Genomic DNA, 21,870 nt, shown 5'->3' on the forward strand with positions numbered 1-21,870 from the left:
AAGCACTGGATTATTGCTGGTATAAGAACTTTAAATGATGTTATTTCAGAAGGTAAACTGCTTGATTTTTCACAATTGCAATGTAGATTTGGTCTTAATACAGCACAAAGTTTTAAATGGTTGCAGTTGAAGCAGGCTATTCAGGTGGGGTTCCCTGAATGGAAAACTCTTAATAATCAATATAGTTTGCAGTTCCTATGCTTCCAGGCAGACTTCCTGGGACACCAAGCCGCGGAGTGGTACAAATTATTATCTGGATTTCTTAACAAAAAAACGAAAACTGGTCTTAGAGACATTTGGAGCATTGAGATAAAGCATCAAATTTCTGCTTCTCAATGGCCACGCATTTGGTCTTGGAGAATGAGATGTACAGTGTTGGCATCTATGAGACAAACTTAGTTCTTTTTATTACATAGAGCTTTTTGGACCCCAGTTTATTTACAAAAGATGGATAGCTCTAAATCTAATAGATGCTGGCATTGTAATCTAGAAGCGGAGACATTGGACCATCTAATTTTTCATTGTCCTTGCATTAAGAACAGGTGTCTTTTCAGCATTTTCCTAAAATTCTATACATCACTCACATGTGAGAATATACTGCCTGCTTGTCCTGGGATACTAAACTTGCTGACCACCCCCCCCCCCCCAAAAAAAAAAAAAAAAAAATAAAAAAAAAAACCAAGAAATGCACATCAGAAACACTCTTCCAATCCTTCACATTAATTCCCAGGTACACACTGGAACCACCTTTTAATTCCTTTCTAAACTTACAGATTTTTTTAATTTTTTTATTTTTAAACATACAATCAAACCCCATCTGTCTGGAGTGACAGTTTCAACTCCAAAGAGCAGGATTGCATCTGGTGTCCAAAAAGAGCCCAGGGCTGAGTGAACTATCAGCAGTAACAATTATAACCATAACAGAAGTGTTCCAACAGCACAAGACTTCCACAGAGTGGGGAGGGGGTCAAGAGGGGCTCAGCATTAAAAGTGAAGCTTCCGAGAGTCTGTGGAAGGAGAAGTTAGGTTCTTACCTGCTAATTTACTTTCTTTTAGCTTCTCCAGACCAGTAAAGGTTAATCTTTATGAGTGGGTATATATCCAATCATGACCAGCAGGTGGAGACTGAAAACGAAACTGTGGAATAATACATAACAGATACCTTCCCTATTCCTATCAGTCTGCCGAATAGCCAAGCAGAAATAAGAACGGGAAACAAAAATAAACAAGACTCCGAACAGGAGTAAAAACTAATATACCCAAATGCTGTTGGAAAATGCAGAGGAGAGACACCAGAAAGAAAATGTCCCCATAGCTCACCAGCTAAGCCAGCCGAGCCACAGCCACTATTCTCTAATTCTCCCCTGCCCTAGAAAAATAATAGAACACGCAGCAAAACACAAAACTGCCTGTGCAACAGCCTCAACAATACAACAGACAAGATGAAGATCTCTACTGGTCTGGAGAAGCTAAAAGAAAGTAAATTAGCAGGTAAGAACTTAATTTCTCCTTCTTTAGCACTCTCCAGACCAGTCCCAACGTGCCTTAACATCTACCCGAAAGAGTCTGACAAAGGAATACAAGGAAGACCAAACCGCAGCCTTACAAATGTCCACTGGAGGCACGAGCGACGACTCAGCCCAATAAGCCGCCTGACCCCGAGTGGAACGAGCTTTGAGAAACTCCGGAACGGGCTTCTGCCCCAGAAGAGAAGCGAAAGCAATAGACTCCTTGATCCAGCATGCAATAGTAGCCTTAGAAGCATGCAATAGTAGCCCCCCTACGAGGACCAGTCAGAAGGACAAAGAGATGATCTTATTTCCTGATCTCCTGGATCCGCTGCACATAAGAGCGAAGGACCCGACCAACATCCAACTTGTGCAGCTGTCTTTGCTCAGAAGAGCCCTCCCAACTACCCAAAACCGGGGGGACCACAGATTGATTGACATGAAAAGGAGAAACTACTTTCGGCATAAAAAGGCCTCAAGACAACCTGCCCCCTAGAAAACTCCAAGAAGGGAGCCCTACAAGAGAAAACCTGTAGCTTAGAAACACGCCTAGCGGAAGAAATGTCCACCAAAAAGACCGCCTTCAGAGTAAGGTCCTTCAAAGAGCAGCCGCCCAACAGTTCGAAGGACGGGTGCACCAGAATAGAGAGAACCAGACTGAGATTCCAAGAGGGAACAGAGGGCCGCACGGGAGGCCTGAGCAACTTGGTCGCCCGCAAAAAGCGAATCACATCAGGAATGGCTGTCAAACGCTGACCTGTCACAAACCCCCGAAAGGCTGACAAGGCCACAAGCTGAACCCGGAGAGAAGCCCAAGCCAGGCCTCTATCCAGGCTATCTTGCAAGAACTCTAGGATGTTAGACAGAGAACCGCAAAGAGAGACTACTCCCCGCGCCTGGCCCACCCCTCAAAGAGGTGTCAAACCCACACAGAAGCCTGAGAGGTAGAAAGCCTCCAAGACCCCAAGAGTGTAGAGAGCACCCTATCTGAATACCCCTTTCAAAAGCCAAGCCGTAAGACAGAAGGGAGACGGGTCGAACATGGGAATGGGACCCTTCATCAGGTCGTCCAAGGGAGGCAGAGGAAAAGGATCCGCCACCAGTGTCACCAGATCCGCGTATCACGGATGTCGAGGCAATCCGGAGCCACCAGAACCACCAGACCTGGATGGCGAACAATGCGGAGAAGAACTCTGCCCATTAATGGCCACGGAGGGAACATGCACAACAGCCCCTCTGTTGGCCATGGTTGAACCAGAGCATCCATACCCTCGGCCAGTCCATCCCTGCGACGACTGAAGAAACGTAACACCTCGGCATTGCCATTCGTGGCCATCAGGTCCATCAGGGGCTGACCCCAAGCCTGCACTAACAACTGAAAAGCCACGGGGCTGAGACACTACTCTCTGGGATCTAAGATGTGACTGAGGAAGTTCGCCTGAACATTCTCCACCCCGGCTATAATGAGAGGCCGAGAGGTCCAGATGGCGTGACTCTGCCCAAAGCATGAGCCGAGCCGCCTCTTGCGCCACCTGAGCGCTCTTGGTGCAACGATTGACATAAGCCACCGCTGTGGCATTGTCAGACAGGACTCTGACCGACTTGCCCATCAAGAGGGAGAGGAAGGCTAACAGCGCCAGACGGACGGCTCTGGTCTCTAACACGTTGATCGACTAGGACGCCTCCTCCATGGACCAGGTGCCCTGAGCTGAGTGACCTAGACACTGAGCCCCCCCCCAACTGAGGAGACTGGCATCCGTGAGAAGCACCGTTCACTGCGATAGATCCAGACTCGCCCTCTGGATCAGATGAGAGGTCTGGAGCCACCAATAAAGACTGCAGCGCGCCAAGCCTCGCAGAGGGACAGGGACCTCCAAACTGTGCCTCTGGGGTAACTACCTCCGGAGCAGAGCATACTGAAGAGGCACATGTGGGCTCGCGCCCACCTCACAACATCCAGGAACGCTGCCATCGACCCCAAGACTTGGAGGAAATCCTGCGCCCGAGGACACCGGGACGCCAAAAGAAGGCGAATCTGAGACTGCAATTTGCTTACCCGGGCCTCTGGAAGGAAGACCTTCCCCAAGGAGGTGTCGAGCAGAACCCCAAGGTACTCCAGATGCTGAGCTGGGACCAACCGACTCTTGGAAAGGTTCACCACCCAGCCCAGTGACCGGAGAAACTCAACCACCCGAGCCGTAACTCGGGCGCTCTCCTGCAACGACTTTACCCGAATCAACCAGTCATCCCAGTAGCGGTGCACCAGAATGCCCTCCGACTGCAATGCCGCCGCGACGACCACCATCAACTTGGTGAACGGCCGGGGAGTCATGGCCAGGCCCAAGGGAAGCACACAGAACTGATAGTGCAGACCCAACATCGCAAAGCGAAGCAAAAGCTGATGAGAGGCCCGAATGGAAACAGGCAAGTAGGCCTCTGTCAGAGCGAGAGAAGTCAAGAACTCCCCCGGCTGAACCGCCAGAAGGACAGACTGCAGTGTCTCCATGTGAATAAAAGGGAATTCTGAGAGCCCTGTTGACCTCGGTTTAAACCAAGGATGGGCCGAAAGGTCCCCTCCTTTTAGGGCCCCACAAAGGAAAAGGCGTACTAGTCGATGCCGCACTTCTGAGGGGACACTGGACAATTGCTTTGAGATCTAGCAAGCACTGAAGGGTCTGGCGAAAGGCTAGCGTCAAACATGCCACCTGACATGGAGAGGCTAGATATGATCCAGCAGAGAGCGGGCAAACTTCAAGAACATAACCATCCCGCACCACCACCAGGACCCACCGATCGGACGTGATCTCGGCCCACTTGGGAAACAAGTTGTGCAGCCGGGCACCCACGGGAACCAAAAGGGGCACCGGCAAAGAGCCATCGTGCAGGACGGGCAGCAGGGGAACCGGGGATGAACTCCCAGCCCCCCAACGGGCCCCCTGAAAGGACTGCATGTGCTAAGCCAACCGACCCCGGGGAAAAACTGGAAGCCTGGAAAGAAGCAGTCCCACGCCCCAGGTGAAACTTGCAAAATTCCCGCAGATGCCCCAGGGCAATGCCAACCCGAGACACCAGGCGGGCACGGTCCTCAGGCAGACGGGGCACCTTAGAGTCCGTCAGAGTTTGAACCACCGTATCTAAGTCCTCTCCAAACAAAAAACAACCCCTGAAAGGGAACTTTTGGGAAGTTCAGTTCTGGACGCGGCAACCGCCGACCAAGCGCAAAGCCACAAGGTACAGCGTGCGGCCACCAAAAGCCCCAGACTTAGCCACACCATGTCAAAAAGAACAACCGAGAGGAACGAGGCAGTCATCTCAATCTTCACCACTCCTGATCCACTAAGGACCAGTCATCAGACTCACGATCCAGGACACGCTCAGACCTCCGAAACACGGTGCGAGCCACCAGCCCCACACAAATAGCAGCCTGGACCCCCAAGGCAGAGACATCAAAATTATACTTAATAAGTGTCTCTAACGTACACTCCTCAGAGACCCTAAGAGCAGAACCGTCCGTAACAAGCACGGTATGCCGCTTAGTAAGTGCCGAGACCACCGCGTCCCCCATTGGTGAAATTAAGGTAGCCCGGGTTTGATACCCCCGAGGACGGACCCCCAAACAGGGCCCGCCCAAGCTCTGTCCGGCCAAAAACAGGGACTAGAAACCCCCTAAACAAATTCCAACAGCCCTACCAAGGGAGATGGGTACAGATCACTCAACACCTGCTGGAGACTGAAGGAAGACTGATGTAAATAGAGAAGGGAGTATATTATATACTGTCCCACAGTTTTGTTTTCAGTCTCTACCTACTGGTCATAATTGGATATATACCCATTCATAAAGATTAACCTCTACTGGTCTGGAGAGTGCTAAAGAAAGGGCCATTATTCAGACTGGCAATGGGTCACGAGCTGAGTTCCACAGGGGTCGGTGCTGGGACCGCTCCTGTTCAATATATTTATTAACGACCTGGAGGCGTGAATAAATTGTGAGGTTATTAAATTTGCGGAAGACACCAAACTCTGCAGCAGGGTTAGAACCACAGAAGACTGCGAAGACCTGCAAAGGGACCTAATGAGGCTGGAAGAGTGGGCAAAAAAGTGGCAAATGAGCTTTAACATAGAGAAATGCAAGGTCATGCACGTAGGGAAAAAGAACCCGATGTTCAGCTATAAAATGGGGGGATCATTGCTAGGGATAAGTAACCTTGAAAGAGACCTGGGGGTAATGGTGGACACAACACTGAAAGCATCAGCACAGTGTGCGACAGCCTCAAAGAAAGCGAACAGACTGTTGGGTATCATTAAAAAGGGTATCACGACCAGGACGAAGGAAGTCATCCTGCCGCTGTATCATGCAATGGTGCGCCCACATCTGGAGTACTGTGTCCAGTACTGGTCGCCGTACCTCAAGAAGGAGTCTAGAGAAGAGCGACTAAACTAATAAAAGGTATGGAAAACTTTTCATACGCTGACAGGTTGGAAATGCTGGGGCTATTCTTCCTGGAGAAGCGGAGACTTAGAGGAGACATGATTGAAACCTTCAAAATCCTGAAGGGCATAGACAAGGTAAACAGGGACAGATTCTTCAGACTGTGGGGAACTACAAGTACAAGGGGGCACTCGGAGAAATTGAAAGGGGACAGGTTTAGAACAAACGCTAGGAAGTTCTTTTTTACCCAGAGGGTGGTAGACACATGAAACACGCTTCCGGATGTTGTGATAAGCCAGAGCACACTACAAGGAAGGTTTAGATAGGTTCCTAAAGGATAGGGGGATTGAGGGGTACAGATAGAAGTAAAAGTAAGTTATAGGAATAGTCAGGGACCACTTCACAGGCCATAGGCCTGCTGGGCAGCCGCGGGAGCGGACTGCTGGGCGCGATGGACCTCTGGTCTGACCCAGTGGAGGCAACTTCTTATGTTCTTATGTCCGTGTCGATGGTCCTGAGCCACACCAGGCGTGGCATGGCCACCGAACAAGCAGTAGCCCGAGCAGATAACTCAAAGGCATCGTATGAGGACTGCATCATTTGTAACCAGAGCTGGGACAAAGAAGCCAGAACCTCCTGGTACTCAAACTGTGCTTGAGAATCCAAGTAAGGCATGAACTTGTGAAGAACTTGTGAAGGACAGACAGGAAAAATTCAAAATAGGTTATGAAATGAAAGTTATAATTAAGAACTCTGGATGTCATCATTGAGTTCTGGTAAATGCGCCTGCCAAACCTGTCCATCGTCTTGCCCTCCCTGTCAGGTGGAACAGTGGCATAGACCTGGGAGGGGTGAGACTGCTTCAATGAAGACTCCACCAAGAGGGATTGATGGGAGAGTTGGGCACCATCAAACCCCTTATGGTGAACCGTGCGGTATCTGGCATCCAATTTACCCGGCATAGCAGGGATGGAATAGGGTGTCTCAAGACAACGAACAAAGGTCTGATCCATGCCTGAGGGATTCAGCAAGTGGTTGAAGGAGATGCATGGTCTCCAGATACTCCTTCAAAAATTTGGACCCAGTGTCCAGCTGAATGTGCAAATCAGCAGCCATCTTTCAAAGAAAGGAGGAGAAAGACAGCTGGTCAGCCAAAGCAGGGCCTTGAGAAGGACTCGAGGACGTCGAGGCCTCTTGATCCAATGAGGAAGGGTATCTCGATGGGGAAAAGGATCCCATTGTGTCCTCGAGCTCCGGCATAGGAGGAGGTGAAGTAGCCGGTGAATACTGAAGGAAAGGCTGCTTCCGATGAGGCGAGGCATGCCTGGATGAATGTCTCGAAGAATGCCTCGATCGATGGTGCGAGCTATGCCTGGAAGCAGGCCTCGTTAGACGAGACATGTATGTCTTCGCTGAGGCCCCCAGAGAGTGGATGGGGCTGGAAGCAGAGGAGGATGGCTGGAAGCACCCCGAGGCATTCGCAAAGACACGAGCCCTTGCATCGAATGGATAGGTTCCAATGGAGGCACTCGCAAAGAACCTACTCCTTGCATCGAGTGAATCGGTTCCAATGGAGGCATGGGCAAAGACTCTGCTCCTTACGATGCATGCATCGATGCCAGACCAGACACTCGCAGAGACGCTGCTCCCTGTAGAGAGTGTGTGTATCGCTGAGGCACTGGAGGCAGCTCGACCTCGCGGGAGGCCTCCGCATGCCCAGGCTGGATTTGAGAGAGAAGCTTTGGCCCCATGGTGGTAAAGAGCTCAATGAATTGCTTCTCAAGTAAAGTCTGGAACGAAGCCAGCAAGGATGGATCCGCATCAGCAATGGGACCACCTGCACGGGCTTCGCGCTCCCTTGAGGCAGTGTGAGAGTACTTGGACTTAGAAGCTTTGGGCACTTTAAGCACCATCGGGGGAATGGGTTGCTGTGCTACCTGACCTGAGGAGACAGAGGAAGGCACCGCAGCCGGCGTCGAAGGCGGAGCCGGTACAAACGAGGCAGGTTTGATGAGGCTCGGAGCAGAAGACGTGGAAGCCTGGGGAGCCTCAGGTGAGGCAGATGGTAGAAGCACCCTTCGATGACTCAAGCTCCATTGAAGACTCCCCAGTGAACAACTGCTCCCACAAGAAGCAACGACACTTGAAAGCACTGGCTGTAAGTGTGGAACAAGGCCGGCACGATTTCGGAAGGTGTTGAGGCCCGAGACAGTGAAGGCAGCGTCGATGAGGGTCCATCAGCGAAATCGCATGCTGGCACTTGACACACTTTTTAAAATCGGTAATAGGCCGGAAAAGCTTCGCCGCAAGATCGAAGCCACGGGGTTGTGGCCACGAGGCCTGCCTGGTCGAACGGATGGAAGAATTTTTTTTTTTTTTTTAAACAAGAAAGAACGAACGAAAATCAGCAATTACGAGAAAAATAACCCAAAACCGCGGACTTTAGAAGGCACAAGTGAAAAATCTTCACGCAGAGAGTCGAAGACGGACTTCTCGGCTCTGCGGAAAAGTAAGAACTGAGGAGACGCGCCCTGCGCTGGGCGGGAAGGCACTCGCGCATGTGTGGTGCGAGCAACTCGAAACTTCAAGTTTCTTCAAGCAAGACTGCTTGTGAGCGTCCGCATCAGGGCTCCCATTGGATCACGTCACCCATTAGTGAGAATTCATAGAAACATAGAAGTAGACGGCAGACAAGGGCCACGGCCCATCAAGTCTGCCCACTCTAATGACCCTCCCTATCTATCTTTGACGATAGATCCCACATGTCTATCCCATCTGGCCTTAAAATCTGGCATGCTGCTGGCCTCAATAACCTGAAGTGGAAGACTATTCCAGCGATCAACCACCCTTTCAGTGAAGAAGAACTTCCTAGTGTCACCGTGTAGTTTCCCGCCCCTGATTTTCCACGGATGCCCCCTTGTTGCCGCGGGACCCCCCTTGATGCCCCCTTGTTGCCGCGTTTGATTATCCTGGGATAATGCCCTCTTTGCGCAATGCCACCATGACGACCACCATAAGCTTGGTGAACGTCCGCGGAGCTGCAGCCAGAACAAAGGGAAGTGCACAGAACTGATAGTGCTGCCCCAAGATTGCAAAGCGCAGGAAGCGAGGATGAGGCCCAAATTGGAATAAGCAAATAAGCCTCCGTCAGAGCTAGAAAAGTCAGTTGCTCCCCTGGCTGATCCGCCAGAATCACAGACCGCAGAGTTTCCATGTGGAAGAACAGAACTTGGAGCCCTGTTGATCCCTTTCAAATCTAAGATGGGCCGAAAAGCCCCTTCTTTCTGTGGCCCCACAAAGTAAATCGAGTCCCTGACTGCACAACACTCTACAAAAATGTGGGGAGGTGGAGGAAGGGAGGTGGAGGGACCCAGCATGAGACCCACCGGGTTTGACACCCCCGAGAATGGACAGATCCCCAAACAGGACCCATCCAAGCTCCGTCCAGCACTAAAAGGGGAACCAGGAGTCCTAAAACAAATTCCAACAGGCCTAACAGAGGGAGCCAAATTTTTTCTACCTCTACCTGTTGGAGACTGAGAAAGACTGGGATGGTAGAGGGAACCTCAGCTAATATACTACACAAAGTTTTTCATCTCTGTCTCTACCTGCTGGTCATAGTGAGGTATATACCCATCTGTACAGAATAACTATATTGGTCTAGCAGGCGACACAGAATGGGGGTGTTTTTGTGCATCAGGTCTCTACTGTTAACACTCACCGTCCAAGAGCTCAGTCTCACAGATCTTACGAATAAGTTCAGCCTCAGTGTCATCAGCAGAAGCTCCCACCAGCCCCAGTTCTTCATCCATGGTGCTCTCATTCCCCTGTAAAAGCCAGAGCTCACATCAGCAGAAGCATCATCTACTTCTGTACGAGGCATGCTTCTTCTGCCCACTAAGATAGCTCTGTTCCCTGCCTCACCTTGGTTTTGCTCGGCTTCCCTGCAGAATCCTTGGCCTCTTGTTCTTCTTTCAAGACTCGCCGTCTGCGGAGCTCAGAGCCAACAGAGCGTTCCAAGTGTATGAGCTGTTGTAGTGCCGTGGCTCCTGCCAGAGAGAGCAGGTGAACTAGCAGGAATGAGGGTAAAACAGGGCCCAGCTCAGATGGGTCTCTGGTCGCTGGCAAATCTGGAGAGAAAATAAATGTTCTGGAGTTAGACACAGCCCAGGGAGCAAACCCAGAGTCACAAAAGGAAGCGATAGGCAGAAGTGATTAGGCAGCAGATCTCCCAACTTGCTACATAATTAAATACACCATTACGTTACTCCTTATAAATCAAATGCCCGGTAGCTAATCCTTCAGGCTATGATTGCTCCTGTGTCTTCTCCAACCCCTTACCCCAGGCTCTGTGCACCTAACTGTTCACATCTTCTTGCTTCTCACCTCCTCCTTCCAGGCTCTCTTGTGCTTGGCTGTTCAACTGCTCGTTTACCCGATGGCTGCAGCGCTGCAGAATATCTGCAGAGATTCCCTCTGGCTCCTCAGCCAGTTGATAGATAAGGGAGAGAGCCGTCTCCATAAATGAGATCCAATAAAGCTCTGGCTGGCTAATACCTGCAGGAGACCATGAAGAATTTGTCTTCACTAAAGGTAAGACGGCAACATAAGCCTGTGATTCCAAGTACACGGATATTGACACTGTACCCCGAAGTATCCTAATTCCTACCTTCTATGATAGCATTTGTCAGCCTCTCAAACAGTATGTGGTCACTGGCCAGACGAAAGGGAGAGTCCTTTTCACTCATCGCAAGCTGCAACAAACCAGTTCATGTTATTAACCTAACATAGCACGTACCTGTTATCTGTCACTACTCTAGTGCCCTCTAGAACAAAAGGCAAGTATCACAGGCTTCCCTAGCTTATGGACAGAGGTGGTTTCTTCTCACCTTCTTGCTGTTTGTGATTTTAAGGATACAGTTGCACACCTCCTGTGCGAGCTGATAATCCTCCTGCACCTTCTCTCCTAGGCCCACTGACACAAGAGTGTCCAAGTTACTGCCCACAATCTCTGGCCGCCCTCTGTCAACCCAAACAAAAAGAGAGGCGGATGAGTCTTGACTACAAAGCAAAGCAGGGGACCCGATGCCTAAAAGAAGTTGCCACACCAGATCAGACCAGGCCAGCTGCAATGAAAACTTTGTTGTTCTCACCATTTTTAAATGGTTTAACTACAGCCTCAATGAAATGATAATATAGTTATTTTTCTTATGCTTTTCTTAAGTACTATAGTTTTTAATTAGCTCTTCCTTCTCCTATGTTTTCTGCTATGTACTCTAGTCTTAATTCTATGTGAACTGAATCGAGCTCCACTGGGAGATGACCCGGTCTATAAACCAAAGATTAGATTAGATCTAATCCAGCATTTTGTTTCCAACAGTGGCCAGTCCAGACCATAAGCACCAGGCAGGATGCCAAAAACCAGATTCAAGCAAGCAGGTAAAAGCAGTGGTTTTCTCAAGATCTATTTTAACAACAATTTATGGACTTTTCATCCAAGAATGTGTCTATACCTTATATAAACCCAGCTACACTATTTGGTTTTACTATATAAGAACAGAAGCATTGAAATACAGGAACAGACCAAAAGGTCCATCAAAGCCCAGTATCTTGTTTCCAACAGTTGTCAACCAGGTGACCCCTGAGGGGAGGAAGCCTGGTTCTAAGAGAGGATCTAGAATCAGAAACTAAGGAGAAATTAGGTTCTTACCTGCTAATTTACCTTCTTTTAGCTTCTCCAGACCAGTAGAGGTTAATCCTTACGAGTGGGTATATATCCAATCATGACCAGCAGGTGGAGATCAAAAACAAAACTGTGGACCAGTACATGAGATACCTTTCCCTATTCCTATCAGTCTGCCGAATAGCCAAGCAGAACTAAGAACAGGAAACAGAAATAAATACTCCGAACTAACATACCCAAATGCTGTTGGAAAATGCAGAGGAGAAATACAAGAAGGAAAATGTCCCCACAACTCGCCAGCTAAGCCAGCCGAGCCACAGCCGCTGTTCTTTAATTCTCCCCGGCCCTAGAAAAATACTAGAACCCGCAGCAAAAAACAAAATTGCCTGCGCAACAGCACCAACACACCAATAACAGACAGGATGGGGACCTCTACTGGTCTGGAGAAGCTAAAAGAAAGTAAATTAGCAGGTAAGAACCTAATTTCTCCTTCTTTAGCACTCTCCAGACCAGTAGAGGTTAATCCTTACAAGTGGGACGTACCAAAGCAGTCCCCATCACTGGCGGGACCCCCCGAAGGGCCGACACCAGAACACGTTCACCGAACACTGCGTCCCAACGCGCCTGAACATCTACCCGATAGTGTCTGACAAAAGAATGCAAGGAAGACCAAACTGCAGCCTTACAAATGTCCACTGGAAGCATGAGCGAAGACTCAGCCCAAGAAGCTGCCTGACCCCTAGTGGAATGAGCCTTAAGAAAATCTGGAACAGACTTCTGCTTCAGAAGATAAGCGGAAGCAATAGTCTCCTTGATCCAGTGTGTAATAGTAGCCTTAGAAGCGCCAGCCCCCCTATGAGGACCCACTAGAAGGACAAAGAGATGATCTGATTTCCTGATCTCCTGGGTCCTCTGCACATAAGAGTGAAGGACCCGACCGACATCCAACTTGCACAGCTGTCTTTGCTAAGAAGAGCTCTCCCGACTACCCAATACCGGGAAGACTACCGACTGATTGACAGGAAAAGGAGAAACTACTTTTTGTAGAAAGGAAGGAACAGGCATCAAGACAACCCACTCCCTAGAAAACTCCAAGAAGGGAGCCCTACAAGATAAAGCCTGCAGCTCAGAAACATGTCTATCTGAAGAAATGGCCACCAAAAAGACCGTCTTCAGAGTAAGTACCTTCAAAGAGCAGCCGCCCAATGGTTCAAAAACCGGGCACACCACAACAAACAGAACCAGAATGAGATCCCAAGATGGAACAGAGGGCCGCACGGGAGGCCTGATCAACTTGGCCGCCCACAAAAAGCAAAGCACATCAGGAATGGCTGTTAAACGCTGACCTATCACCAAACCATGAAAGGCTAACAAGGCCGCAAACTGAACCCGGAGAGAAGACCAAGCCAATCCCAGGTCATCCTGCAAGAACTCTAGGATGGTAGGCAGAGAAGCGTGAAAAGAGACCATACCACGTGCCTGGCACCACCCCTCAAAGAGATGCCAAACCCGCACATAAGCCCAAGAGGTAAAAAGCCTCCAGAAGCCCAAGAGGTAGAAAGCCTCCAGGACCCCAAGAGAGTTGAGATCAGCTTATCTGAATACCCCTTCTTACCTAGGAGACCCCTTTCAAGAGCCAAGCCATAAGACAGAAGGAAGTCGGATCGAACATGGTAATTGGACCCTGCGTCAGAAGGTCGTCCAAGAGAGGCAGAGGAAAATGATCCGCCTCCAAATGCATCACCAAATCTGCATACCATGGACGTCGAGGCCAATCTGGAGCCACCAGAACCACCAGACCTGGATGGCGAACGATATGTAGAAGAACTCTGCCCACTAATGGCCACGGAGAGAACACATACAACAGCCCCTCCGTTGGCTATGGTTGAACCAGAGCATCCAGACCCTCAGCCTGACCGTCCCTGTGAAGACTGAAGAAGCGGGGCAGTTTGGCATTGCCACTCATGGTCATCAGGTCCATCAGGGGCTGACCCCAAACCTGCTCTAGCAACTGAAAGGCCTCGGGCTGAGACACCACTCTCTGGGATCTAAGGTGTGACAACTGAGGAAGTCCGCCTGAACCTACTCCACCCCGGCTATGTGACAGGTGGAGAAGTCCTGAAGAAGTGACTCCAATTAAAGCATGAGCTAAGCCGCCTCCTGCACCACCTGAGTGCTCTTGGTGCCTCCCTGACGATTGACGTAAGCCACCGCCGTGGCATTGTCCGACAGAACTCTGACCACCTTGTCCATCAAAAGGGAGCGGAAGGCTAACAGCAGCAGACTGACGCCTCTGGTCTCCAACACACTGATCGATCAGGACGCCTCTTCTGTGGACCAGGTGCCCTAAGCTGAGTGACCTAGACACTGAGCCCCCCAACCGAGGAGCCTGGCATCTGTGAGAAGCACCATCCACTGTGGTTGATCCAGACTCATCCCCTGAACAAGAGAAGAGGTCTAGAGCCACCAACAAAGACTGCAGTGTGCCAAGTCTCGCAGAGGAACAGGGAGATCCAACTGTGTCTCTGGGGCGACCACCTCTGGAGAAGAACAAACTGAAAAGGACACATGTGGGCCTGCGCCCACCTCACTATGTCTAGGGAAGCCATCATCGACCCCCAAGACTGGGAGGAAATCCTGTGACCGAGGACACCGGGACACCATAAGGAGGCGAATCTGAGATTGCAAATTGCTTACCCGGGCCTCTGGAAGGAAGACCTTCCCCAAGGAGGCGTCAAACAGAACCCCAAGGTATTCCAGATGCTGAGATGGGACCAACCAACTCTTGGACTGGAGGAACTCCACCACCCGAGGCGTAACCCGGGTGCTCTCCTGCAACGACTACGCCCGAATCAACCAGTCATCCAGGTAGGGATGCACAAGAATGCCCTATGACCGCAAGGCTGCTGCGACAACCACCATAACTTTGGTGAACATCCGGACAGCCGTGGCCAGACCAAAGGGAAGTGCTCAGAACATATAGTGCTGACCCAAGATCGCAAAGCGAAGGAAGCGCTGATGTGAGGCCCCAAATGGAAACATGCAATTAGGCCGCCGTCAAATCAAGAGCCCTGTTGACCCCCTTCAAATCTAGGATGAGCCGAAAAGTCCCTTTGGTACCACAAAGTAAATCGAGTACCTGTGTGCACTGCCCTCTAGAGGGGGCACCGGAACAACTGCTTTGAGATCTAGCTTTGAGGTCTGGCGAAAAACCTGCGTCTTCTATACCGTCTGATAAGGAGAGGCTAGAAAAGATCTGGCAGAGAGTGGGCAAACTCCAGAGCATAACCATCCTGCACCACCTCCAGGACCCAATGATCATAGAAACATAGAAATAGACGGCAGATAAGGGCCACGACCCATCTAGTCTGCCCACCGCAATGACCCTCCCCCACCTAACTCAGTGAATAGATCCCACTTGTCTATCCCATTTGGCCTTAAAATCAGGCACGCTGCTGGCCTCAGTGACCTGAAGTGGAAGATTATTCCAGCGGTCAACCACTCTTTCAGTGAAAAAGAATTTCCTGGTGTCACTGTGCAGTTTCCCTCCCCTGATCGGACGTGATCTTGGGAAACAAGTCACACAGCCGGGCACCCACCGGAACCAAAGGGGGCGCCTGCAAAGAGCCATTGTGTAGGACAGGCAGCGGGGGAACCGGTGGGGGGATTCCCAGCCCCCCGACAGGCCTGGAAGTCCTCCAAAGCGTCCAGATTCTCATCCACGCCAACATGCTCCTCTGACCACCAATCCGCGGGCGCTTGGATAAGGGAGGAGGAAGAGGAGATGACAAATGAAAAGAGGGAGGCAAAGCCACAGGGGGTGCGGAGGGAATCCCCCCGAAACCCCCTGGGCGCACGTGGGACCCCCAACTGGCTGAAAATAGGCTCTGCACAAAGAAAAAAATTAAATCAGGGGAAAACCCCCCGGAGGACCCCAGGAACTCCCTGCTGAAACCTGCTCCTGTGTTTGCAATACAGAGGGAATGTCACCTGAGGTTGCAGACAAAATGGAGGGGACTGTCTGTTAAAATGGCGAAGATCCCGCCAAAAAATAACCCTCCAGGGCCTGTAGCGGCTGGGAAGCCTGAACTGTCCCAGCCACTAAAGCAGGCAAGCCGGCAACAACTGATAGAAAAATTAGCTGAGAGGGAATTCTTTTTCCCCTACCGTCAGCGGTTCGGGGAATCACTCCGGAGGCAGTGAGAGAAGACCGGGCTGCCTCACTGCCTTCAGCCGGCTCGCGAGGCACTAAGGCCGGGGATCTCTGGATGCCTGCAACCGCTGCCAACGGAGATCCACGATCGCACCGGCCCAAACCGCCAAGTTCAGGCCGGCCGCGAGTGCCTCACGTCTGGACCAAATTGTGTCCCATTCCCCCGGAGAAGGGCTCAATTGCTTCATACATGACCTAGCTAGAAGAAAAGTGCTGGTTAGTGCAAAAATACATTAAAATACAGTAAATTGACAGCAAGCAACCTTGCAGCCCGGCACTACCTCAGAATTTTTTTTTTTTTTTACAGAACAAACTCCACAGGCTCTCGAAGCAATATGCCTTGTTTGATTTAGGGGGCAAGGCTTACTGCTGAGGCTCCTCTAAAAAATGTGGGGAGGTGGAGGAAGTGGGGGGAGGGATCCCGCTCAAGACCCGCCAGTTTTACACCCCCGAGGTCGGACGGATCCCCAAACAGGGCCCATCCAAGCTCTGTCCGGCCAAAAACAGGGACTAGAAACCCCTAAACAAATTCCAACAGTCCTACCAAGGGAGATGGGTACAGCTCACTCAACACCTGCTGGAGACTGAAAGAAGACTGATAGGAATAGGGGAAGGTATCTCTTACGTACTATTCCAAAGTTTTGTTTTTAGTCTCCACCTGCTGGTCATGATGAGGTATATAACCCACTCGTAAAGATTAACCTCTACTAGTCTGGAGAGTGCTAAAGAAAAACACTTTCCAAACTGTGTTATGAAGCTCTGTTATATAGCCCACAGGAAAAAAAAACCAACAGCAGAGCACAGGCAAACTTTGATCTTACTGCGCCAACATCCCAAGCAACATGATAGCAGCCCGTCGTTCCAACACAGAGCACCGACATTTTCCAGTGAATTGTTCCCATAGAAACTGGATAACAGTAGGATGGATCTCATCTTTCTGTACAAACTCTAATACCTAAGTAGGGGAAAACAAACAAAATAGCAGATTTAACGCCATATAAATCACATACAGAGGGAATACTGGAATGGAGCAGGAAGGAGGAATAAAATAGGTGAAGAAGGCCAGGTACTCACAATTTCCTCCAGACACCGAATAGTCTCCAAGGATGAATCCACCATAAGGAGAGAGAGATTGTGAACCAGGACCTGGGTCTTTAGCCTGTGAAAGAAGGAATGCTAAGGAATTAATGAGCAACAAGGAGCCAGTCAAAAGCAAAAGAAGTTCCATACAAACATTCAAAATAAACAGCTGCCTGGTTATCGGAGCGCCGCGATCACACGTCCATATATCGCGTGCTCCAAGCCACGCCCCCTCCCTGTGCACTTAAGTTTCTTAAAAATTGCGAAAACTGCTACAAGGAAAAATAAAGTGCCGGTTAGCAATAAAAAAAACAATTAACCTCAATTGAAGGCTTCCCTTCAGACTGGCACTGCCTCAGGACTTTTATTTTTGCAATATAACTTTAATTTACAATAGAACAGACGCAACTGGCTCTCTAAGCTATATGGAAAAAAAATCCAACGAAACCTGCCAGCTGAGGTACCTCTAATGAAAAAAATTGGGGGAGGGACTCGACCAGTCAAGTGTGGCACCCCCCGAGGTTGGACGGACCCCCAAGCTCAATCCAGCACCACAACCAGGGACAAGAAGGCCAATTTAACCAACATCCAACAGCCCTACACTAAACTAGGAAAGACTGCATAGGCTTACCACCTCCACCTGCTGGAGACTGAGAGAAGACTAATTGTACTTGGGACTGCACAGCTCACTTATACTACAGCCAAAAGTTTGTGTCTCAGTCTCCACCTGCTGGTTGTAGTGAGCTATTACCCACCAGTTTCTGTGTCAGTCTGGGGGGGACAATAGAGATGATCTAATTTCTCCACTGGACAAATAAACTGATCTGAGGTGGAAAATATGTGCAAAGAGTCACACAGATTTAAAATATGCACTCCACAAGACCAAAGACAGAAGGAATCACAGTACACAGGAGAATTTTGACAAGAGAGCAATGTATGGGATACAGACAAATCCTAGGAAGAGCAGGTGCCATTTTTTTACCTGGCTGACTCACCGCTGGGAGTCAGATAAAGCTTTCTGTATGCATTCACAACAGCTTCTCTCACACCTGCCTCTTTGGACCATACCAATGGCAACATCCTACGAATTCCAATCACAGCCTGAGAGATGCCAAACTGCGAGACTGTCACAAAGAAATCAATCACTTCCTGTACCACTGAAAGATAAGACACAGTGGGAAAACAAGACTGTCATAAATGTACCAAGATAATGTTATATGTTACACCACTTGCCTTCACTTCCCCTCAGGTGATACAACCATTCCCACCCCTTTTTCTTCTCATCCAGCACTTCTGCCCTCCTTTCACCTTGCCTACCTGATACCAACACCATCACTCTTTCCAAACCTGAGGTTATAACCTTTACAACCCCCCCTCCCCCCAAATCATGCCTGATGCAATGGTCTGGCCTGCCCCCTCCCCCCCTCAGTTTCGTACCCGATACTGCTGTTTCATACATCATTTTACTGATCACATTAATGGCTTCTTCAATCTTGATAGCAAAGTTGAAGGCATCTCTCAGGTACTGCACTAACATTTCCTGTTTCATCAGCTGAGACTGCTGTGCTTGAATAGCTGCAGATTCTGCTCCTGGATGCTCCACTGCGGACTCCTCTTTCTCGCAGTCACTGGTTACCATACTCCGCTCTTTATCTGCATTAGGGTTACAAAATCACACCTGGAATGACACCATGCCCAAGATCCCTGCAACCTAAGAGACACTGCTATAGCCAGGCAAGCTTTTAAGCAAGATTTTTCCAACCCAGTCACGGTTGAAACCCCCTGTTTTAAGCAAAGGCTCAGGCCTTTCCAGTGATGAATCTGAAATGGTTTTGAATATCATGGAGGCAAAATTCCCAGATCCGTCATTACTTACAAAGCAGATCTGCTAAGAGCAGCTTCCCAGAAGTTCTGAGACAGTTTTTCTAATCCACCCTAGGGTAACATAGAGTCCAATTCATCCATATTCATGCTATACACTCCTTTCTTATGAAATAACCAGTGTTCTCCCTAGCGCCTGTGAGCGCCCTGCTGTCATCTTGGCTGCAAATTCGCCTCCGCCTGACTTTTTTTTTTTTTTTTTAAGCGCCAGAAAAAGGGTTTTCAGCTTTACTTTTTTAAACAATTTTCCTACTGCTGGTCGATTTTTACAGTCGCAGTTGGAGGCAGGGGCTGCAGGCTCGTTATGACTAAGTGCACAAACAGGAAGAACCCCGACGTCGTGTTTACTTTTGATCTGCAGCTTATCGCACAAGACAGGCTGGACATCTCCTGCACAAAGCGAAACCAATCAGAAAGAGGAGAGGCGGAAGCTCGCAGTAACTGCTGCTGGCTAACGGGGGGAGAAGGTACCTAAGAGAAATGAAGTAGGTCCGAAAAATAGATTCGCTACAGGCTAAGGCGGGAGATAGGGCAGGGAGGAAAGCTTACAACTTGGTGTTCTTACTTGCTTTAGGCCTTCCTTACTGTATTAGCAAATTGTCAGGTCCTGCCTACTTTCTGTTTCCATGAAAGCAGGACCCGGCAGCGAGGAAGGCCCGAAGCAAGGAAGAGCTCCAAGTTGTAAGCTTACCTCCGTCGCTGACCTATCTCCTGCCTTAGCTGGTAGCGAATCTGCTGACCGAGGGGGGGGGGGAGAAGTGATGGGGGGGGTGAGAAATGCTTTTACTGCTGCACCCAATTGGGGGGGAGAGAAATGCTGCTGCTGCATCCAATGGGGGGGGGGGAGAGGAAGACCAGGGAAAGGAGAGGAGAGGAAAGAGATGCCAAGACTATAGGAGGGAGGGAAAGAAAGGGGAAGGGGAGGGAGAGATGTCACAGCATATGGGGGAGAAGGAGACAGATGCCAGACCAGGGGAAAGGAAGGAAGGAGGGAGAGAAAGGAAGGAGTGGAGATGCAAAATAATGGAGGAGGTGGGGAAGAGGAGAGAGATGCCAGGGCATGGGGGGAGGAGGGAAGGAAAACTAAGGAGAAAAATGCCAGACCAGAGGGAAAGGAAAGAACGTTGTCAGAGCAAGGAAGCAGAGGGAGACATAGTAGAGGAGAGAGATTCCAGGGCATGAGGGGAGGGATGGGAAGATAAATGCTGCTGCAGCACCCAATTGGGGAGGGGGGGAGAGGAAGAGAAGTTCTGCTGCTGCACACAATTGGGGAGAGAGAGGGGAGAAGGAAGACCAGGGAAGGGAGAGGAGAGGAAAGAGATGCCAAGACCATAGGAGGGAGGGAAAGGAAAGGAGCTACCAGATCATGGAGGGGGGGAGAGATGTCAGGGCATATAGGGGGAGGGGGAGGAGACAGATACCAGACCAGGTGAAAGGAAGGAGAAGAGATGCCAGATAATGGAGTGGAAGGGGAAGATGGAAGGAGAGGAAAGAGATGCCAGGGCATGGGGGGAGAGAAGGGAAGGCGATACAGATGCCAGAGTATAGGGGAAGTGGTGGAGACAAAAAAAATGGAGAGGGGGTGAAGCTGAAATGGAAAGAAAGGGCACAGGAGTACAAAGGCACAGGAGTACAAAGGCACAGAGTACAAAGGAGAGAAAGGGCAAAGGATATACAATTTATTGAAGGGACATAGAAAGAGGGAAGTTGCCATATGGAACAGAGAGAGGGCGGACACTGGATGGAAAGGGCAGAGAGGGTGGACAGTGGATGCAAGGGGAGAGAGAGAGGGCAGAGGCTGGGTGGAAGGGGCAAAGAGAGAAGACAGATGTTGCATGGAAGGGAGCAAGGACAAACGCTGAATAGAAAGAAGAGAGTGAAGAGAAGATGATTAAAGCAGAAACGACAAAAGGTGGAAAAAAATTTTGTTGTTGCTTTACGTAGAATCAAGTAGTATTGTAACTGTATTGATTAAAGTTTATCAATAGGAAATGGAAATAAGGCAGTTTTTTGGGGACTAAACCCCTTTCCTCAGGTCAGGACAGGATACCATAACAGCAGTATACTGTACTGTCTTGAAGAAAGATTTGGCCTCTGAAAGCTAATTACTACTAATTGAAAAATGGTTTAGTCCAATAAAATGGTATTTTCTTATTTCTCTCCTCCCTGTTTTATTTATATTTGTTAATTTATAAAGTGGTGATTGTTATGTAGCAGTTTCTTCAAATTTATATCTACTGTCTTTATATTTTGCACAGTATTAGAGTACGTGTCACTGTTTCTGTGGTGTTGCATTGTATGCAGAATATGGTTTCTTGGCGTTTCAGTTTAACTTTTGTCTACATATTTCTATTTTTAGTTTGTGATTATTCCATATTGGGCGAGGGTGTATCTCTGTTCTACGTGTATGAAAAGGACATGGCTTTCTGTTAGCAATAACTGTACAGGATCAATTGACTATGCAGGATCTGGCTTGTTTAGTTTTACAATGCGTATGTTGGTGTTCTAGTGCTCACTGCAGTGTTTAAGATGCTGCCTTTTCCTAGGTACACCCTTGTGTAACTCATGGATTATTACTAAAAATAACGTTTTTTTTATATAGAGGAGAGGGTTATTAAAAAATGATCAGCACTGGCTGTCATATATACTAGGTACGCTACTGCATTTAATGACCCTAAGCTAACTTTACTGTTGATGTAGGTGTTGTCCCCCCACACACACACACACATTATAAAGAATTAAATTAAAGCTGTATTAACATCAAGCAGCTTTCAAATGACATTATAAGCAAATAATAACAAAATATTTTTAATACATTGCTAATTATTACCTGAATTTTTACCTACACTGTTTTGCCTAGCTCTCACTTTGATTTTTATCTGCTACTTTTTTTATTTTGCTGTAGTGCAATCACACAGGTCTCCTTCAAGGCTCAGTAACACCTCTCCATAAATTATGTGGAAGAGGTTTGGAAGTGGGGATCACATCTATTTCATATCCTCAGTGAGACCTCAGGAAGGAACCTAGTGATCAAAACATTATTAGAGGTGCTGTAGAGACGTTTCTTGTATGACTG

The 21,870-nt window shown here is 49.0% G+C and overlaps 1 protein-coding gene across 1 annotated transcript in view; it reads right to left on the minus strand.

The window, feature by feature from the left end:
- NCAPD2 (non-SMC condensin I complex subunit D2) overlaps positions 1–21,870 on the minus strand; it is a gene marked incomplete at its 3' end in the record, with an annotated part of 162,759 nt that overhangs the window by 51,799 nt on the left and 89,090 nt on the right. The window contains exons 14-22 of the mRNA XM_033924539.1: positions 18,351–18,566; positions 17,896–18,070; positions 16,908–16,992; positions 16,655–16,788; positions 10,827–10,959; positions 10,607–10,691; positions 10,324–10,494; positions 9,862–10,067; positions 9,659–9,764 (exon numbers count right to left, since the gene is read on the minus strand). Coding sequence (XP_033780430.1) covers positions 9,659–9,764; positions 9,862–10,067; positions 10,324–10,494; positions 10,607–10,691; positions 10,827–10,959; positions 16,655–16,788; positions 16,908–16,992; positions 17,896–18,070; positions 18,351–18,566 — 1,311 coding nt within the window. The remainder of the gene's footprint in view (positions 1–9,658; positions 9,765–9,861; positions 10,068–10,323; positions 10,495–10,606; positions 10,692–10,826; positions 10,960–16,654; positions 16,789–16,907; positions 16,993–17,895; positions 18,071–18,350; positions 18,567–21,870) is intronic.

The sequence above is a fragment of the Geotrypetes seraphini genome, chromosome 16 (assembly GCF_902459505.1).
Source record: "Geotrypetes seraphini chromosome 16, aGeoSer1.1, whole genome shotgun sequence".
Classification (NCBI taxonomy): Eukaryota; Metazoa; Chordata; class Amphibia; order Gymnophiona; family Dermophiidae; genus Geotrypetes; species Geotrypetes seraphini.